The sequence below is a fragment of the Chiloscyllium punctatum genome, chromosome 39 (assembly GCF_047496795.1).
Source record: "Chiloscyllium punctatum isolate Juve2018m chromosome 39, sChiPun1.3, whole genome shotgun sequence".
In the NCBI taxonomy this organism is placed as follows: Eukaryota; Metazoa; Chordata; class Chondrichthyes; order Orectolobiformes; family Hemiscylliidae; genus Chiloscyllium; species Chiloscyllium punctatum.
This window is the reverse complement of record NC_092777.1, coordinates 58,363,771-58,382,285: the sequence shown is the minus strand read 5'-3', so window position 1 is coordinate 58,382,285 and position 18,515 is coordinate 58,363,771. Positions and strand designations below refer to the sequence as shown.

General features: G+C 44.3%; 1 protein-coding gene across 1 annotated transcript in view; it reads right to left on the bottom strand.

Annotated features, from left to right (window-relative positions):
- rgs9b (regulator of G protein signaling 9b) overlaps positions 1–18,515 on the bottom strand; it is an 89,723-nt gene that overhangs the window by 32,247 nt on the left and 38,961 nt on the right. The window contains exons 6-9 of the mRNA XM_072558815.1: positions 18,439–18,497; positions 16,533–16,609; positions 2,764–2,845; positions 1,918–1,980 (exon numbers count right to left, since the gene is read on the bottom strand). Of these exons, the coding sequence (XP_072414916.1) occupies positions 1,918–1,980; positions 2,764–2,845; positions 16,533–16,609; positions 18,439–18,497 (281 nt within the window). The remainder of the gene's footprint in view (positions 1–1,917; positions 1,981–2,763; positions 2,846–16,532; positions 16,610–18,438; positions 18,498–18,515) is intronic.

The window sequence follows — 18,515 nt, the reverse complement described above, 5'->3', positions numbered from 1 at the left end:
CAATTCTGCCACAATCCAGTTACAGTCTGCCTCACTCAGACCCCCGTAAGACTCCATCCATAGTTCCAAAGTGGAAGTGAGAAAGCGTGGTGTGTCCTGGAGAGGGAGGAGGGGAAATTATGAGGCTGCAGGAAAGAGAGAGTTGGTGGGCTGGGGGTGGGGGAATGCCCCCATGAGAGGTGAGAGGTCAGATTAAAGAGTCCGCCGATGCCCACTCCAAACGGACATCAGCCAATCCACCTTCTCTACCCCAACCTGTCAGGGTCAGAGTGGGGTCAGGATGTTTAACTTGCAATTCTGACTCTGTGAAAAATCATAATTTTAAAAATGGACAATTTTTGATTTAATCAAAGAATGATTGTAGCTGAGAGTCAGGACCTTTCAATGATTAAATGTGAAGAAGTGATCCAATTAAAGTTCTGATTAGTGTCAAGCCTCCTGTGACTGGAGGGTGATAACATTATAGCTGGAATATTAATCCGTGCAGACAGAGAGCTGATCAAAGGAAGTCAGTCCCAGGAACAATCAGAGAAGCTACAGCCTGCAGCTCACTTTATTAAATCTTTAAATGTTGTTTTCACTGAAACAGATTGAAGGGGAAATGAGTTTCACAGTGTTTGAGATCTCCTCACTGCTTCTTGGTGACAGGCAATTCTTATTTTAGTCACTGTCAGGCTACCTCCCAGTGGAATGTTCCAGATGCTGCTGCTGCTACTGCACCATGCACAGCGTGAAACCCTGGCAGCCTCTTCTGTTCACGTTACCCATGGCAACGATCACCCCCACAAAGCTCTTAGCGTCGATCTGTTGCTAAGAGTCAAGAGATCTGATAAACTCCTTGAGAAATAGAAAAATCTCAACATTCAGCAGGGCTGCAGGGCTATGGAATTAAAATCAAAATACTGCAGATGCTGGAAATCTGCGATCAAAGTCAGAAAGTGCTAGAGAAACTAAGCAGATCTGGCTGGAGAGAGAAACAGAGTTAATGTCTCAAACCCTGTGTGACTCTCGTAGGAGACCTGTTTCTTGGATTGAATGCTAGTCGATGGTGATGGTCGTTGACCTGAAACATTAACACTCTTTCTCTCTGTTTGTGGCCTGCCCTGCTCAGTAGTCGCTCCCTTTTCTCTTTTTATTTCAGATTTCCACCATCTGCAGTAGTTTGCTTTTTGTATAGGTTGATGAGATTTATAGGAACATAAGGATTGGGAGCTGGAGTTAAACTGCTTGAGGTAGCTCTGTCTTTCGGTCAGATAATTTTCTTCACGCTTTCATGTGATGTGAGCAAAGGCTGCATTTGTTGTTCCATCCCTAATTGCCCTGGAGAAAATGATGGTGATCATGGCTGATCTTTTACAGCAGCTTCACTTCCCTGAACTATTCCCATCTCCTGCCATCTTGGTTTGGACAGTTCCTTGTGTATAGATCTCATCTAGCACTCCATGTTGCTGCCCTGTGAGAAAACAGCCTTCATTCCCATTAGTAACAATAGCCTACAACTCCATCCTGCTGACACACTGTAAGTCTATATGATTGTTCACTACTTGGCACAGGAAGATCCCAGCTTTCCGCAGTGAAGAGATACCGGCAGCAATAGTAGAGCTGCTGTGATCAACTTTGGCTCTCAGTGGCTCTCCCCACTTCACAGTGCAAGAGGCAGTCAGCAGCAGGATCAGGTTGTGATGCTTCCCGCAGTTGAATAGTGACAGTCCGCAGTTAAACAGGGACTGCTTGGGAGGTTTGCCCAAAGTGAGCACAATGTACCACATTGGCCATGGAGTGGCCATGCCCCTGGGGGATGGGGGCCAGGACCACCTCAGGACCAACAAACAGGTGACTCCTTCCTGGAGACACCGGGAGAATCCGACCAGACAAGGCCGTGACAGCAGGCACTGCAGCTGGACTCACCTGCTCTACCTTATCTGCATTCGGGTCTGTTGCACGGTTAATCCCATAATCGAGGACGTCAAGAGTTCCCGGCTGTTAGAAGAGTCCCAAAGAAGAAAGAACTTTAACAAACAATGTAAAGGTGACAACAATTTCTTGGCATTTCGTTAAATGAGAGAATTCTAGGTGGGACATTCAAAACTTGTTACTTTTTACTTCGAGAGAATTGAATCAGAGATACGAGAGGACGCCATTCAGTCCAGGCCAGCTGTGGTTCAGTGGGGAGACCTGTTGCCTTTAGGTCACACCCCAGAGACACTGAGTAAAAACACAGACCGACACTTGCAATGTGGTACTGAATGAGTGCTGCATTGTTGCTGGTGCTGGTATTTGAATGAGGAGTTAAGTCGAGGCTCTTCCCATTTTGTTGGGCTAATACAAAAGATCTTATTTGATTTATTATTGTCACATGTACCAATATAGAGTGAAAGGTATTGTTTAGGGTGTGCTTTCCGGACAAATCATACTTACAATACTACATCAGGCTAACAGAACAGAATGAAGTGTTACTTTGAACGGAATAGAGTGCTCCCTGTCATCCTGGTCAATATTTATGCCACATTCAATGTCACTAAAGACTGGAGATCTGATCATAGTCACACTGTTCTTTAGGGGATCTTGCTGTGAGTAAATTGATTGCTGTTTTTGTTATCTTTCACAACAGGGATTACATGTTTGAAATACATCATTGGTTGTGAACTGCTTTGAGGCATCCTGATGTTGTTAAAGGTGCCAGAAAAATACAAATCTACCCCTTTAAAGGGATTAGTGAACATATTTTCCTAGACAAATCACTGATACAAGGTTAATACTCACCGCTGGTCTGTGCACTAGCCAGTACGCTCGCTCCTGACAATCCAGAACAAACCTGTCAGCCTTTTTACGTTCTTTACCAGCCCTGGTGTAGGAAACATAAAAGGATCAATTTGTACAACAAATCTGTTCTCAAACACAATTGATCATGATCGTATCCAGGGTCAGTATTGTGAGACTGTATCCAGGGACAGGATTGTGAGACTGTATCCAGGGACAGTATTGTGAGACTGTATCCAGGGACAGTGTTGTCAGACTGTATCCAGGGTCAGGATTGTGAGATTGTATCCAAGGACAGTACTGTGAGACTGCATCCAGGGACAGTATCGTGAGACTGTATCCAGGGACAATATTGTGAGACTTTATCCAGGAACAGTATTGTGCGACTGTATCCAGGACAGTATTGTGAGACTGTATCCAGGACCGTATCATGAGACTGTATTCAGAGGCAGTATTGTGAGACTGTATCCAGGGGCAGTGTTGTGAGACTGTATCCAGGGTCAGTATTGTGAGACTGTATCCAGGGTCGGTATTGTGAGACTGTATCCAGGACAGTATTGTGAGACTGTATCCAGGACAGTATCATGAGACTGTATCCAGGGTCAGTATTGTGAGACTGTATCCAGGGACAGTATTGTGAGACTGTATCCAGGGACAATATTGTGAGACTGTATCCAGGGTCAGTATTGTGAGACTGTATCCAGGACAGTATTGTGAGACTGTATCCAGGACAGTATCATGAGACTGTATCCAGGGGCAGTAGTGTGAGACTGTATTCAGGGACAGTATTATGAGACTGTATCCAGGGACAATATTGTGAGACTGTATCCAGGGGCAGTATCATGAGACTGTATCCAGGGGCAGTAGTGTGAGACTGTATTCAGGGACAGTATTATGAGACTGTATCCAGGACAGTATTGTAAGACTGTATCCAGGGACAGTATTGTGAGACTGTATCCAGGGGCAGTGTTGTGAGACTGTATCCAGGATCAGTATTGTGAGACTGTATCCAGGGACAGTATTGTGAGACTGTATCCAGGGACAATATTGTGAGACTGTATCCAGGGTCAGTATTGTGAGACTGTATCCAGGACAGTATTGTGAGACTATATTCACCCAGGTAAATAGTGCAGTGAAGAAGGCATATGGCGTACTGGCTTTTATTGGTAGAGGAATTGAGTTCCGGAGTCCTGAGGTCATGCTGCAGTTGTATAAGACTCTGGTGCGGCCGCTTCTGGAATATTGTGTGCAGTTTTGGTCGCCATACTATAGGAAGGATGTGGAGGCACTGGAACGGGTGCAGAGGAAGTTTACCAGGATGTTGCCTGGTATGGTAGGAAGATCCTATGAGGAAAGGCTGAGGCACTTGGGGTTGTTTTCTTTGGAGAAAAGAAGGTTTAGGGGTGATTTGATAGAGGTGTACAAGATGATTAGGGGGTTAGATAGGGTTGACAGTGAGAACCTTTTTCCGCGTATGGAGTCAGCTATTACAAGGGGGCATAGCTTTAAATTAAGGGGGGGTAGATATAGGACTGATGTTAGGGGTAGGTTCTTCACTCAGCGAGTCGTAAGATCATGGAATGCCCTGCCAGTAGCAGTAGTGGACTCTCCCTCTTTATGGGTATTTAAGCGGGCATTGGATAGGTATATGGAGGATAGTGGGTTAGTGTAGGTTAGGTGGGCTTTGATCGGCGCAACATCGAGGGCCGAAGGGCCTGTACTGCGCTGTATTGTTCTATGTTCTATGTTCTATGTTCTATATCCAGGGGCAGTAGTGTGAGACTGTATTCAGGGACAGTATTATGAGACTGTATCCAGGATAGTATTGTGAGACTGTATCCAGGGACAGTATTGTGAGACTGTATCCAGGGGCAGTGTTGTGAGACTGTATCCAGGGTCAGTATTGTGAGACTGTATCCAGGGACAATATTGTGAGACTGTATCCAGGGTCAGTATTGTGAGACTGTATCCAGGACAGTATTGTGAGACTGTATCCAGGACAGTATTATGAGACTGTATTCAGGACAGTATTGTGAGACTGTATTCAGGACAGTATTGTGAGACAGTATCCAGGGACAGTATTGTGAGACTGTATTCAGGGACAGTATTATGAGACTGTATCCAGGACAGTATTGTGAGACTGTATCCGGGGAAGTAATGTGTGACTGTATCCAGGGACAGTATTGTGGACTGTATCCAAGGTCAGTATTGTGGGACTGTATCCAAGGACAGTATTGTGAGACTGTATCCGGGGCAGTAGTGTGAGACTATATCCAGAAGCAGAAGTGTGAGACTGTATCCAGGGACAGTATTTTGAGACTGTATCCAGGGACAGTATTTTGAGACTGTATCCAGGACAGTATTGTGAGACTGTATCCAGGGGCAGTAGTGTGAGACTGTATTCAGGGACAGTATTATGAGACTGTATCCAGGACAGTATTGTGAGACTGTATCCAGGGACAGTAGTGTGAGACTGTATCCAGGTGCAGTAGTGTGAGACTGTATTCAGGGACAGTATTATGAGACTGTATCCAGGACAGTATTGTGAGACTGTATCCAGGGACAGTATTGTGAGACTGTATCCAGGGACAGTATTGTGAGACTGTATCCAGGACAGTATTGTGAGACTGTATCCAGGGACAGTAGTGTGAGACTGTATCCAGGGGCAGTATTGTGAGACTGTATCCAGGACAGTATTGTGAGACTGTATCCAGGGACAGTATTGTGAGACTGTATCCAGGACAGTATTGTGAGACTGTATCCAGGGACAGTAGTGTGAGACTGTATCCAGGGGCAGTATTGTGAGACTGTATCCAGGACAGTATTGTGAGACTGTATCCAGGACAGTATTGTGAGACTGTATCCAGGACAGTATTGTGAGACTGTATCCAGGGACAGTATTGTGAGACTGTATCCAGGGGCAGTATTGTGAGACTGTATCCAGGGACAGTATTGTGAGACTGTATCCAGGACAGTATTGTGAGACTGTATCCAGGGACAGTAGTGTGAGACTGTATCCAGGGGCAGTATTGTGAGACTGTATCCAGGACAGTATTGTGAGACTGTATCCAGGGACAGTATTGTGAGACTGTATCCAGGACAGTATTGTGAGACTGTATCCAGGGACAGTAGTGTGAGACTGTATCCAGGGGCAGTATTGTGAGACTGTATCCAGGACAGTATTGTGAGACTGTATCCAGGGACAGTATTGTGAGACTGCTTTTTACAATATATGTAAATGATATAGAAGATGGTATCAGCAATAACATTAGCAAATTTGCTGATGACACAAAGCTAGGTGGTAGGGTGAAATGTGATGAGGATGTTAGGGGATTACAGGGTGACCTGGACAAGTTAGGTGAGTGGGCAGATGCATGGCAGATGCAGTTTAATGTGGATAAATGTCTGGTTATCCACTTTGGTGGCAAGAACAGGAAGGCAGATTACTACCTCAATGGTATCAAATTAGGTAAAGGGGCTGTTCAGAGAGATCTGGGTGTTCTTGTACACCAGTCAATGAAGGCAAGCATGCAGGTACAGCAGGTCGTGAAGAAGGCTAATAGCATGCTGGCCTTCGTAACAAGAGGGATTGAGTATAGAAGCAAAGAGGTGCTTCTGCAGCTGTACAGGGCCCTGGTGAGACCACACCTGGAGTACTGTGTACAGTTCTGGTCTCCAAATTTGAGGAAAGACATTCTGGCTATTGAGGGAGTGCAGCGTAGGTTCACGAGGTCAATTCCTGGAATGGCAGGATTGCCTTACACGGAAAGACTGAAGCGACTGGGCTTGTATACCCTTGAGTTTAGAAGACTGAGAGGGGATCTGATTGAAACGTATAGGCTTATGAAAGGATTGGACACTCTGGCAGGAGGGAACATATTTCCGTTGATGGGGGAGTGCCGAACCAGAGGACACAACTTAAAAATACGGGGTAGACCATTTAGGACAGAGATGAGGAGAAACTACTTCACACAGAGAGTGGTGGCTGTGTGGAATGCTCTGCCCCAGAGGGCAGTGGAGGCCCAGTCTCTGGATTCTTTTAAGAAAGAATTGGATAGAGCTCTTAAAGATAGTGGAGTCAAGGGGTATGGAGATAAGGCTGGAACAGGATACTAATTAGGAATGATCAGCCATGATCATATTGAATGGCGGTGCAGGCTCGAAGGGCAGAATGGCCTACTCCTGCATCTATTGTCTATTGTCTATTGTCTATTGTCTATTGTCTATTGTCTATTGACAGTATTGTGAGACTGTATCCAGGGACAGTATTGTGAGACTGTATCCAGGACAGTATTGTGAGACTGTATCCAGGGACAGTATTGTGAGACTGTATCCAGGACAGTATTGTGAGACTGTATCCAGGGACAGTAGTGTGAGACTGTATCCAGGGACAGTATTGTGAGACTGTATCCAGGGGCAGTATTGTGAGACTGTATCCAGGGACAGTATTGTGAGACTGTATCCAGGGACAGTATTGTGAGACTGTATCCAGGACAGTATTGTGAGACTGTATCCAGGACAGTATTGTGAGACTGTATCCAGGGACAGTATTGTGAGACTGTATCCAGGACAGTATTGTGAGACTGTATCCAGGGACAGTATTGTGAGACTGTATCCAGGGACAGTATTGTGAGACTGTATCCAGGGGCAGTATTGTGAGACTGTATCCAGGACAGTATTGTGAGACTGTATCCAGGACAGTATTGTGAGACTGTATCCAGGGGCAGTATTGTGAGACTGTATCCAGGACAGTATTGTGAGACTGTATCCAGGGACAGTATTGTGAGACTGTATCCAGGACAGTATTGTGAGACTGTATCCAGGGGCAGTATTGTGAGACTGTATCCAGGACAGTATTGTGAGACTGTATCCAGGACAGTATTGTGAGACTGTATCCAGGGGCAGTATTGTGAGACTGTATCCAGGACAGTATTGTGAGACTGTATCCAGGGACAGTATTGTGAGACTGTATCCAGGACAGTATTGTGAGACTGTATCCAGGGGCAGTATTGTGAGACTGTATCCAGGGACAGTATTGTGAGACTGTATCCAGGGACAGTATTGTGAGACTGTATCCAGGGACAATATTGTGAGACAGTTCCACATGTATTCTTACTGATGTCTGAGTGACAGTTAAGTTGTGATTTCATCATAGAACTGATATTATTCCAATTCATATTAAAATTTCAATACAAAACGCAATTTTAAAGGTATATGGTTTTTATTCCTCCCTCCTGACATCTCTTAATGGTTTAATCGTTTATGTTCTTTGTGTTATTGGGGCGGAAGTTTCAGGTTTGGAAGCAGAGCTGACAAAGGGTCGCTGGCTCCAAACATTAGCTTCGGTTTTCTTGCTGCAGATACTGTCAGACAACTGAGTGTCTCCAGCACTTTCTGTTTCTGTTTCATCTCTGCAGGAGCTCCTCAGGGGAGTGTCCTAGGCCCAACCATCTTCAGCTGCTTGATCCATGGCCTTCCCTCCATCATTGGGTCAGGAATGAGGATGTTCACCGACAATTGCATAATGTCAGCACCATTCACAACTCCTCAGATACTGAAACACACACAGACCACATACTTAACTACAGAAGCAATCATCGCAACACCCATAAACGGATCTGCATCAGGACATTATTTAAATGGGCCAAAACACACTGCAACACCCAGGAACTATGAGCAGCAGATGAAAAGTACCTATACAGCGTATTCAAGAAGAACAGGTATCTGATAAACATAGACCACCGATTCTTAAACAACAAACCCAAACAAGCAAACAGAGCACAGCCAGAAACTCTAGCCACACTACCATACATCAAAGACATCTCGGAGATGACTACCAGACTACTCTGACCCCTTTGGCATCATGGTGACCCACAAACCTACCAACACACTGAAACAGCTACAGATAAATTTAAAAGGACCCTGTACCAACAACTAGCAAAACTAATATTTACAAAATACCGTGCTATGACTGTAACAAACACTACATTGGACAGACAGGCAGAAAACTAGCCACCAGGATACACAAACACCAACTAGCCACCGAAAGACATGACCCACTATCACTAGTATCCTTACATAAAGATGAAGAAAGACACCACTTCAACCAGGATGACACATCCATCCCAGAACAGGCTAAACAGAGACAAGCACAGGAATTCCCACAGGCCTGATACATTAATTTGGACCCCATTTACCAACCTCTGAGAAAAAGAACTGGAAATGATATCATCCACCTTAACAGACCAAGACACATAAACAGTAAGTTTCATCGGAGGCTCACTGATGAGGTTATCTAGCATGATGACAAAACATTTGAAAACAAACCTGCCAGCTCAGCGAGCAAACTTACAACCTGATTCAATGTTGTTAACATCGTTGAACCCCTACAATCAACATCCTGGAAATTACCATTGACCAGACGTTGAACGAGACTAGTCATATAAATACAATGGGTACAAAATCAGAACATACTGAATCACCTCCTGACTCCCCTAAGCCTGTCCACCATCTATAAGTCACAAGGCAGGAGTGTGATGGAATACTCCCCACTTGCCTGGATGGGTGCAGCTCCAACAACACTCAAGAAGCTCGACACCATCCAGGATAAAGCAGCCCCCACTTGTTTGGCACCACGTCCACAAATATCCACAGCCTCCACCATTGACCCTCAGTAGCAGCAGTGTATACTATCTACAAGATGCCCTACAGAAATTCACCAAAGATCCTCAGATAGCGTCCTCCAACCCCACAACCGCTTCCACCTAGAAGGACAAGGGCAGCAGATATATGGGAACACCACCAAATTCAAGTTCCTCTCCAAGTCACTCACCATTCTGACTTGGAAATATATTGCTGTTCCTTCACTGTTGCTGGGTCAAAATCCTGGAATTCCCTCCCTAAGGGCATTGTTTGTCAACCTACATTAAAGGAACTGTAGCAGTTCAAGAAGGCAGCTCACCGTTATCTTCTCTAGGGGCAACTGGGGATGGGCAATAAATGCTGGCCCAACCAGCAATGCCCACATCCTACAAGTGAACTAAAAAAAAGAAATGGTTGCAATAGCAGCTTAACTTCTGTTCTTAATTGGTGGTCTTAAGTGATGCATTCTACATGGAAGTTGACTTCAGTATTTTTTTGAAAATCATGGAATCCTTACAGTGTGGAAGCAAGCCATTTGGCCCAACCAGTCCACACCAACCCTCTGAAGAGCATCCCACTCAGACACATCTCTTACACTATCCCGGTAAATCCTGAATGTCCCATGGCCAATTCATCTAATCTGCACATCTTTGTACTATGAGAGAAAACTGGACCACTTGGACAAAACCCACGCAGACATGGGGAGAATGTGCAAACTCCACACAGACAGTCACCCAAGGCTGGAACTGAACCCAGATCCCAGTGCTGTGAGGCAGTAGGGCTAACCACTGAACCACCATGCCACCCAATCAACTCTATAGTACGACAATCCATCTAATAAATACAGTGGCTCTGAGATTGATGCCTTATTCCTTTGGAAGCACTTTGTACAAGAAGTATTCAACTCAAACAAGTTAGTACATACCCTCTGGACTTGGGTACTTGATTGCTCTCCTTTGCCCTACATTATTAACTCTCCAGTCGTAAAGCCCACCTTTATATTTCCTTTTCCCATCTCCCCCACCCAGGCTCTCCAAGGCTGTAACCAGCCTTTACATTGAATTGTATCATTTCCTTAACTCTTGCTCCATTAGGAGCATCAACATGTTGGCTCCTTTATTCTGGAATTTTCTCTATAACATCTCTGCCGTACCTCCTCCAACAGCCTTCTAAGAATCCTTCCTAATCTGCCCCCAGCTCCTCTGCTTCCCTTTCCTCCCCCTTCCTTGTGTCAGTTTTCCTACCACCTCCGGCAGGTGGCACCCAAATGCAAGGAGCCTGAGGGAGCTCCCTCAGGTTGTCAGGATTAATAGCAGAGCACATCCAGATGGCCAGGTTAACGTGCTGGGGAACAATAACCGAAATCACTGGAGAAACTCAGCAACATTTTGGAGAGAGAAACATTGTTAACTTTTTGAGCCCTTCTTCAGGATAAAAGCTCTGGGGATATGGACTCAAATCTCACCATAGCAGCTAATGAAACTGAAAATCAATGGGTAATAAATCTGGAGGGTATGAAGCTAGTCTTGGTATTGGAGCTATGGAACTAACACTTTGTCCTCATTGAAAACCCATCTGGTTTACTAATGCCCTTTAGGGGCAAGCCACTCAGTTCAAAGAACAAAGAATAAAGAAAGTTTACAGCCCAGGAACAGGCCCTTCGGCCCTCCAAGCCTGAGCCAATCCAAATGTACTGTCTAAACCTGTCGGTCAATTCCTAAGCCTCTGTATCCCTCTGCTCCCCACCTACTCATGCATCTGTCCAGATGCATCTTAAATGAATCTACCATGTCTGCCTCTACCACCTCTGCTGGCAACGTGTTCCAAACACCCACCACATTCTGTGTAAAGTACTTACCGCATGTATCCCCCTTAAACTTTTCACCTCTCACCTTGAAAGCATGACCTCTCGTTATTGAATCCTTCACCCTGGGAAAAAGCTTGTCTCTATCCACCCTGTCTATACCCTTCATGATTTTGTAAACCTCAATCAGGTCCCCCCTCAATCTCCATTTTTCTAGTGAAAATAAACCTAACCTACTCAACCACTCTTCATAGCTAGCACCTTCCATACCAGGCAACATCCTCGTAAACCTTCTCTGCACCCTCTCTAAAGCGTCCACATCCTTTTGGTAATGTGGCGACCAGAACTGTACACAGTATTCTAAATGCAGCCGAACCAATGTCTTGTACAATTTTAACATGACTTGCCAGCTCTTATACTCAATACTCCTTACGATGAAGGCAAGCATACTATATGCCTTCTTGACCACCTGTGCATCAATCTTCAGGGTACAATGGACCTGCACTCCCAGATCTCTCTGCCCATCAACTTTTCCCAAGGCTCTTCCAATCATTGTATAATTCGCCCTAGAATTAGACTTGCCTAAATACATCACCTCACATTTGTCTGGATTGAAAGCCATCTGCCACTTTTCTGCCCAGTTCAAGGGGAGATTAAAGATGAGTAACAAATTCCGGCCTTGCCAGGAAAGAATAAAGAAAAATAAAATTATCTGGAGAGTGTACGGCAGTGAATTAAAATATTTAAGGGAATGCAGCCCTAGAGTCATGGAGTCATACAGCACAGAAAAAAGACCCTTCGGCCCAACTAGCCCATGCAAACCATATTCCCAAACCAAACTGGTCCTACCTGCCCAGGCCTGGCTCATATCCCCCTAAACGTTTCCTTTTCATGTACTTATCCAAATGTCTTTTAAATGTTGTAACTGTCCCTTTATCCACCTCAATATCTGGCAGTTCATTCCACACGTGAACAACTCTCTGTGCTAGAAAGGTTGCCCCTCATGTCCTTTTTAAATCTTTCTTGTTGAACATTTAAAAATTTATTCACAGGATGAGGGCTAGGCCAGTACCTAGAGGGCAATTAAGTGTCAACCGCATTGCTGTGGGTCTGGAGTCACATCTCGGCCAGATCAGGTAAAGATGGCAGTTTCTTTCCGTAAAGGACATTAGTGAACCAGATGGGATTTTCCATCAACATTAGACTTAATTCCAGATATTTATTGAATTCAAATTCCACCATCTGCCATGGCAGGATTCGGACATGGGTGACCAGAACATTACCTGGGTCTGGGGATTAACAGTCCAGTAATAATACCACAAGGCCTTCCATTAATTGTGTAATTCACGCTGTCCACACTTTAACTTCTTTACAGTCAGGCTCAGCAACCATTCCAATCCAGTCTCTGTGACCAAAGTCAGGGGTTTGCCAGTTAAATGGACACATTTTTTTAACAATGGGCAGTGAAGGATGAGACAAAAGTTGACTTTGGAAACAGGCTGAGAATACTGACTCTGCCTCGCCATTCCAAACCAAACACTGACTCAGCGAAATGCTATCACAGTGGGGACGGATTTCAAACTGTTACAAATCCTGAAGCCCAAAACCTTTCTCAAGTTTCACTCTGTGTCTTAAAGCTTCTTCTACACCAAAAGAGAAAATGCTGGAAAATCTCAGCAGGTCTGGCAGCATCTGTAAGGAGAGAAAAGAGCTGACATTTTGAGTCTAACTGACCCTTCTTCTACACAGGTGGAGAATCTTGAGAAAGAGTTAGAATTCCTACAGTCTGGAAGCAGGCCATTCGGCCCATTGAGTCTACTCCACCCTTCCAAAGGCCATCCTATCCAGACCCATCCCCCTATCATATCCCTGTAACCCCGCACTTCCCATCGCCAATCCACCTATCCAAACATCTTTGAACTGTGGGAGGAAACCAGAGTACCCGGACAAAACCCACACAGATGCAGGGAGAACATGCAGACAGACACCTGAGGCTGGAATCGAACCAAGATTCCTAGCACTGTGAGACAGTAGTGTTAACCACCGAGCCACATACCACCCACATTGGCACAACGATGTAGTATTTATGTAATGAAGAAGAAGGGTAATGAAGTGAAGAAGGTGTTCTGAAGAAGGGTCACTGGACCTTCTGATTTCTCTCCAGAGATGCTGCCAGACCTGCAGAGATTTTCCAGCAATTTCTGTTTTTGTTTTTGATTTCCAACATCTGCTGTGCTTTCAGTTTTTTATTTAGTATTTATGTAGCACCTTTTGCAACCTTGCAACGTCACAAAACATTTTCCAGCAAGGGAGAGCACCTTCTGAAGTGCAGTCAGTGTGGTACAGTAATTCAGAAAATCGAAGCAGACAATCTGCATGCAGTAAGCTCCCACAAACAACAGTGTGCTAAAGACTAGATAATGTTGTGACATTGACTGGGGGATAAATACAGGCCGAGTCACTGAATAATCCCCTGCTCTTCCTCAAAATAACACCGTCCAATTGTTTATGTCTTGCAGATAGAGCCTAAAGTCTCAATCTGAAAGACAGAATCTCTGACAGTGTGGTGATCCTTCTGTATTGTCAGTGTGGATTATGTGCCCAATCTCCAGTGTAGAACTTGCACATAGCATATTTTATTAATGATTACTTTAATTATATCAGTGGGGTTAATATTCCTGTTATTAGATAAAGGTAAAGTCACCATCAGAGACAGACAACTGGGAGGTGATTTAACCTGAGGGTTACTACACCATCGGTGAGGGCTAAGGTTGAGAAAATGGACCCCTCATTGTAACATCAGACAGCATGGGAATTGAACCCACACTGTTGCCGTCACTCTGCATCAAAGGCCAGATGTCTCGCCAACTGAACTAACCAAACCCCAGCCCTCACAGCCGTGGCTAACCAAAACCTCAAACAGAGTGAGCAGGGCCGTCCCTGGGGACCCATCGGGTTTCAGAATTAATCCTGAAGCCTCTCAAGGGTTTTAATTTGTGACGGGCTCTTTCTGAAAGGACTCAGATCAGAGGCAGCATCAGAACAAAACACCTTCACAGCTTCCTGCCACAGCACTCTTTCAGTCAGTGATGTCTGGGTTCAAATCCCACTCTAGAGACTTCAGTACGACAATCCAGACTGACACACCAGTGCAGGACTGAGGAAGCACTGCTGCATTGTCAGAGGTGCCATCTTTGTGGGTGAGACGTTACATTGAAACCCCATCTAGGTGAAGAAAATACCATAATAATGTTTGAAGAAGAATTGGCAAGTTCTTCTGGTGACTTGAACAATGTTTTTGGCACGTCAATCAACATTGCCAAAACAGATTACCTGGTCATGCACTCATTGCTGCTTGTGAGACCCTCCTTACTGTGTGAGTATTGTGTGCCAAATTTCCAAATAACAACAGAGATTTTTGAAACAAAATCGTTAGTAGGATGAAGTAATTCCATGGAGGCTGGTATCCCATCACCAAGTCACCCTTTACATGCCCAGTACATGGACTCTGAGCAGCCAACTCAGAATCAATCCCTAAAGCCAGGAAAATGCCTGCCAGTCTGGGCTCCCTGATTGAGCCAGGTTAACAACCCCAGTCAGGGATCTCTTACTCAATGGGATCCACCTGGCCAACTTGTTCCAATCACCACATAGGGGTATTGGAGATAACTAAAAGGATGTGGAGGGTGCTATACAAATGTGAACATTCTTTCCCATAAGGTTTTAAACTTCGGCAGGGTCATGGTATCTCCACAACACAAACCTGAAGCTACAATGCATTGTTTTTACACTGACTCAGCACTCCCCTCTACTGGGCATGGTTAATATTACACATACAGGGTGGTGTGCATGTTAACAAGACAAAAGTGAGGACTGAAGACGCTGGAGATCAGAGTCGAGAGTGTGGTGCTGGAAAAGCACAGCAGGTCAGGCAGTATCTGAGGAGCAGGAGAATCGATGTTTCGGGCAAAAGCCTTTCATGAGGAAAGGGCCTTGCACATTAACAATCCTGGTGAGGAGTCACACTCCCCTGCACCCCCAGTCACATGCTTGCCCCCACAGCTTTCTTCTCTTCAGCATCACAATCTGCATCTGGGTGGCATCCCAAAGAGTGGCAGGTTCATGCAAGAGAAATCATTACTCTCTAGTCCCAAACCAAGATATAAGAGAGGAAAGGAGTTGTCAGCACTCTGTACCCAAGACTTACAGGTCTGTGTAACTGACACTCCCACTCCCCACTGCCAGAACAGCCTCAGTGACCTGGCTCAGTAAGTATCCCTGAACAATATCACTAAGAAAAGGTTTTGGACTATAACCTGGTGTTGTGTGGTTTTTAACTTTGTCCATCCTAGTACAACACCGGCATCTCCACATCATGACTAAGAACATAAACAGAGACTTGCAGACAATCCCATGGGATTATTTTGAAGAAGAGCAGGGGAATTACTCCCAGTGTCCCAGTCAGTATTTATCCTTCACTCACTGAATACAAGTAAACAAAATACCATGGATGGTGGGAAGCTGGAAAAAGCTGGAATGTGCTGGAAACACTCTGAAATACGTCCTGTTAAAAGACCATTAACCTATGACAACTCTGTTCCAGTTTTATAGATGCTTTCTGATCTGCAGTGTATTTCCGGCATTTTGTAGTTTTGTTTCGCTAAAGTACAGGTTGTCTGGTCATTAATATCTTTCTTGATTATGGCCACTTGCTGCTTGCAAATTGGCTGCCACCTTCCCTATGTAACAACAGTGAGTAGAAAGCACTTTGAAACACTTTGAAATGGAAGTTCTTCCGTTTTTATTGAATTAGCCCAAAGTGCAATTTTGTGTGAAGACTTCAGGACCCCAGAGCAACCTTCTGATGATGTCACGGAGCTGCACATCACTGTGCATAAATAGCACAGTGTGGGTGGAGTTAGAACACACTAGGATTTAAGAGAGTCTGGAAGACATACCTGGACAAACTACAGCATGGGCATGAAAATGTGAACAAAATAAGATTAGTCTTCATCTAATGTAATTATAAGTCAGCTCCTAGTCTGTCTACAATCGCCATGTACAGCAGTGTTAGTATTAATGTACACAGTAATAAATTGTGTTACTTTGAAGTTTAGGCCTAAAAACAGTTCCTGACTTAGCCTGCTCCCGGACCAATCTGTAAAGAACACAACATCATAGTGCGGCAATAATCATAGCGCGGACACAATAAAACAATAATCTAGAAAACTAGATCCTGTTGTCATTTCTGCTGTCACTAATTCTCAAGCACCCAGTGCTTGCTGTGCAAGGAAGGTTGGAACACTGACAATTTCACTGAACTTACCGATATTGTTCCTTTGCCTGCATGATGATAAAATCCCACTTGTGGTTGATTTTCATGTTCAAGTTATTGTAATTTTCCTTAAAGAAAAGAAACAATAAAGTCAATGCATCAATCCTTTTGGTCATCCAATAAAATGCCCATGTCCTCATTCACCAAAAATCACCAACATTCTGTCCCATTTCATCCACATTGACACTGCGGTCAAGAAAGCACAAAAAAAAACCCTACTTCCTATGGAGGCTAAGGAAATTTGGCACATCCATAAAGACTCTTAAAATTTTTTATAGATGCACCATAGAAAGCATTCTATCCAGATGCATCACAGTTTGGTACGGCAACTGTTTTTCCCAAGACTGCAAGGAACTACAGAGAGTCGTGAACACAGCCCAGCCCATCACACAAACCAGCTTTCCACCCATCGACCTCACTGCACTAGTAAAGCAACCAACATAATCAAAGACCTCAACAGATTCAAGAACAGCTTCTTCCCTGCTGCTATCAGAGTTTTGAATGGACCACTTTAATGTTAATGTTGATCTCTCTCTACCTTCTCAACAGCTGTAACACTATGTCCTGCATTCTGTTCTGTTCTGTTACCCTGATGCACTTGTATAGTACCGTCAAGTACTATAAGACAACACTTTTCACTGTACCTCGGTACACGGGACAGTAATAAATCAAACCATATCATTCTCCTGACTATATCTTTTAAGATTGGTGTCTCTCAGGGTTGCCAACTTTTCTGGTGTCTTCAGGATTAAAGCTGATAACTTTTAATAGGAAATTGGGGTGGGAAATAATTTGTATTCATTTAAAAAAAAGATTAGAAATGGGTGAATAAAGTCACAAAGGCCAGATGACGAGATTAGAGGCAGGATAATAGATGTAAAACTGCGAGGAATATGTTCACTTTGAGTTGGCAACCTGGAATCAGCAGGAGATGATCACAATTGTGCAGGTTCAATTCCTGCATTGGCTAAGGTGAAAGACTCCCCTTCTCATCTTTTCCCCTTGCCTGAGACCTGCTGAACTGTAGGTTAAACCACCACCAGTTCTTTCTGTCTGATGGGTGACTTCACCTTTTATTTACTGATGAACATTTCGTAATGACAGTGTTTGTAATGGTCAGGAATGCACTGTCTGAAAGGGCATAGTAAATAGTAAATTTTGAAGAGGAACTGGATAAATATTTGACATGGGAAGTTTTGAAGGATTAAGAGGAAAGTCCTGTGCTGAGGCTAATGGGATAACTCTTACAAAGATCTCCCACAGACATGATGGGCTGAATGGCCTGCTCCTCCTATGCTGCCCCAGTCTGACAGTCTGTGAGGAAAACATTGAAATGCTGGCCCTGCATGAAAGCGTACTAAATATTTGCGAGCAATAGACATGGACATCTGGGGAGAGTGGACTGTGATATTGTGGAAACTATGAAGAACAAAGTTTGTAGGGCTTTGATAATCAGATTCCTCAGGAAATGGTGAAGTGGCTCCCCATTGTGAATCTCACAGGTGTTAGACTTAAAACTGAGATGGTGGCGCTGTCCAGACACAATCCCAGAGCTCTGTTTCCAGGGTCTCACATTTAACTTGTGGGCATGTAACTAGGAGGAAGTCAGTTAGCTCGGTTGGCTGGACTTCTGGTTTATAATGTAGAGTAATGCTGACATCATGGGTTCAATTCCCACATAGGCTGAGATTACTGTGAAGGATTCTCCCTCCCTTTGAAGGGTGGTGACCCTCAGATAAAACTATCACTAGGTTTCTTCCTGCCTCTACTGGGAGAGCCACGCTACGGCCTGTTAAAACTGCAGAAACTTTATATATTAGGGACTGAAAAGAAACATGCTTACATCACACAGAAAGCAGGAAACTCTTGGGCTAGAGTGGTATTTGAAAGATCTCACCTTCTCATATTCTTCCAATAAGCCTTTCTTGCATATATTTTTCTTTGCCAAATAAATTGCTGTTAAACACAAAAAGA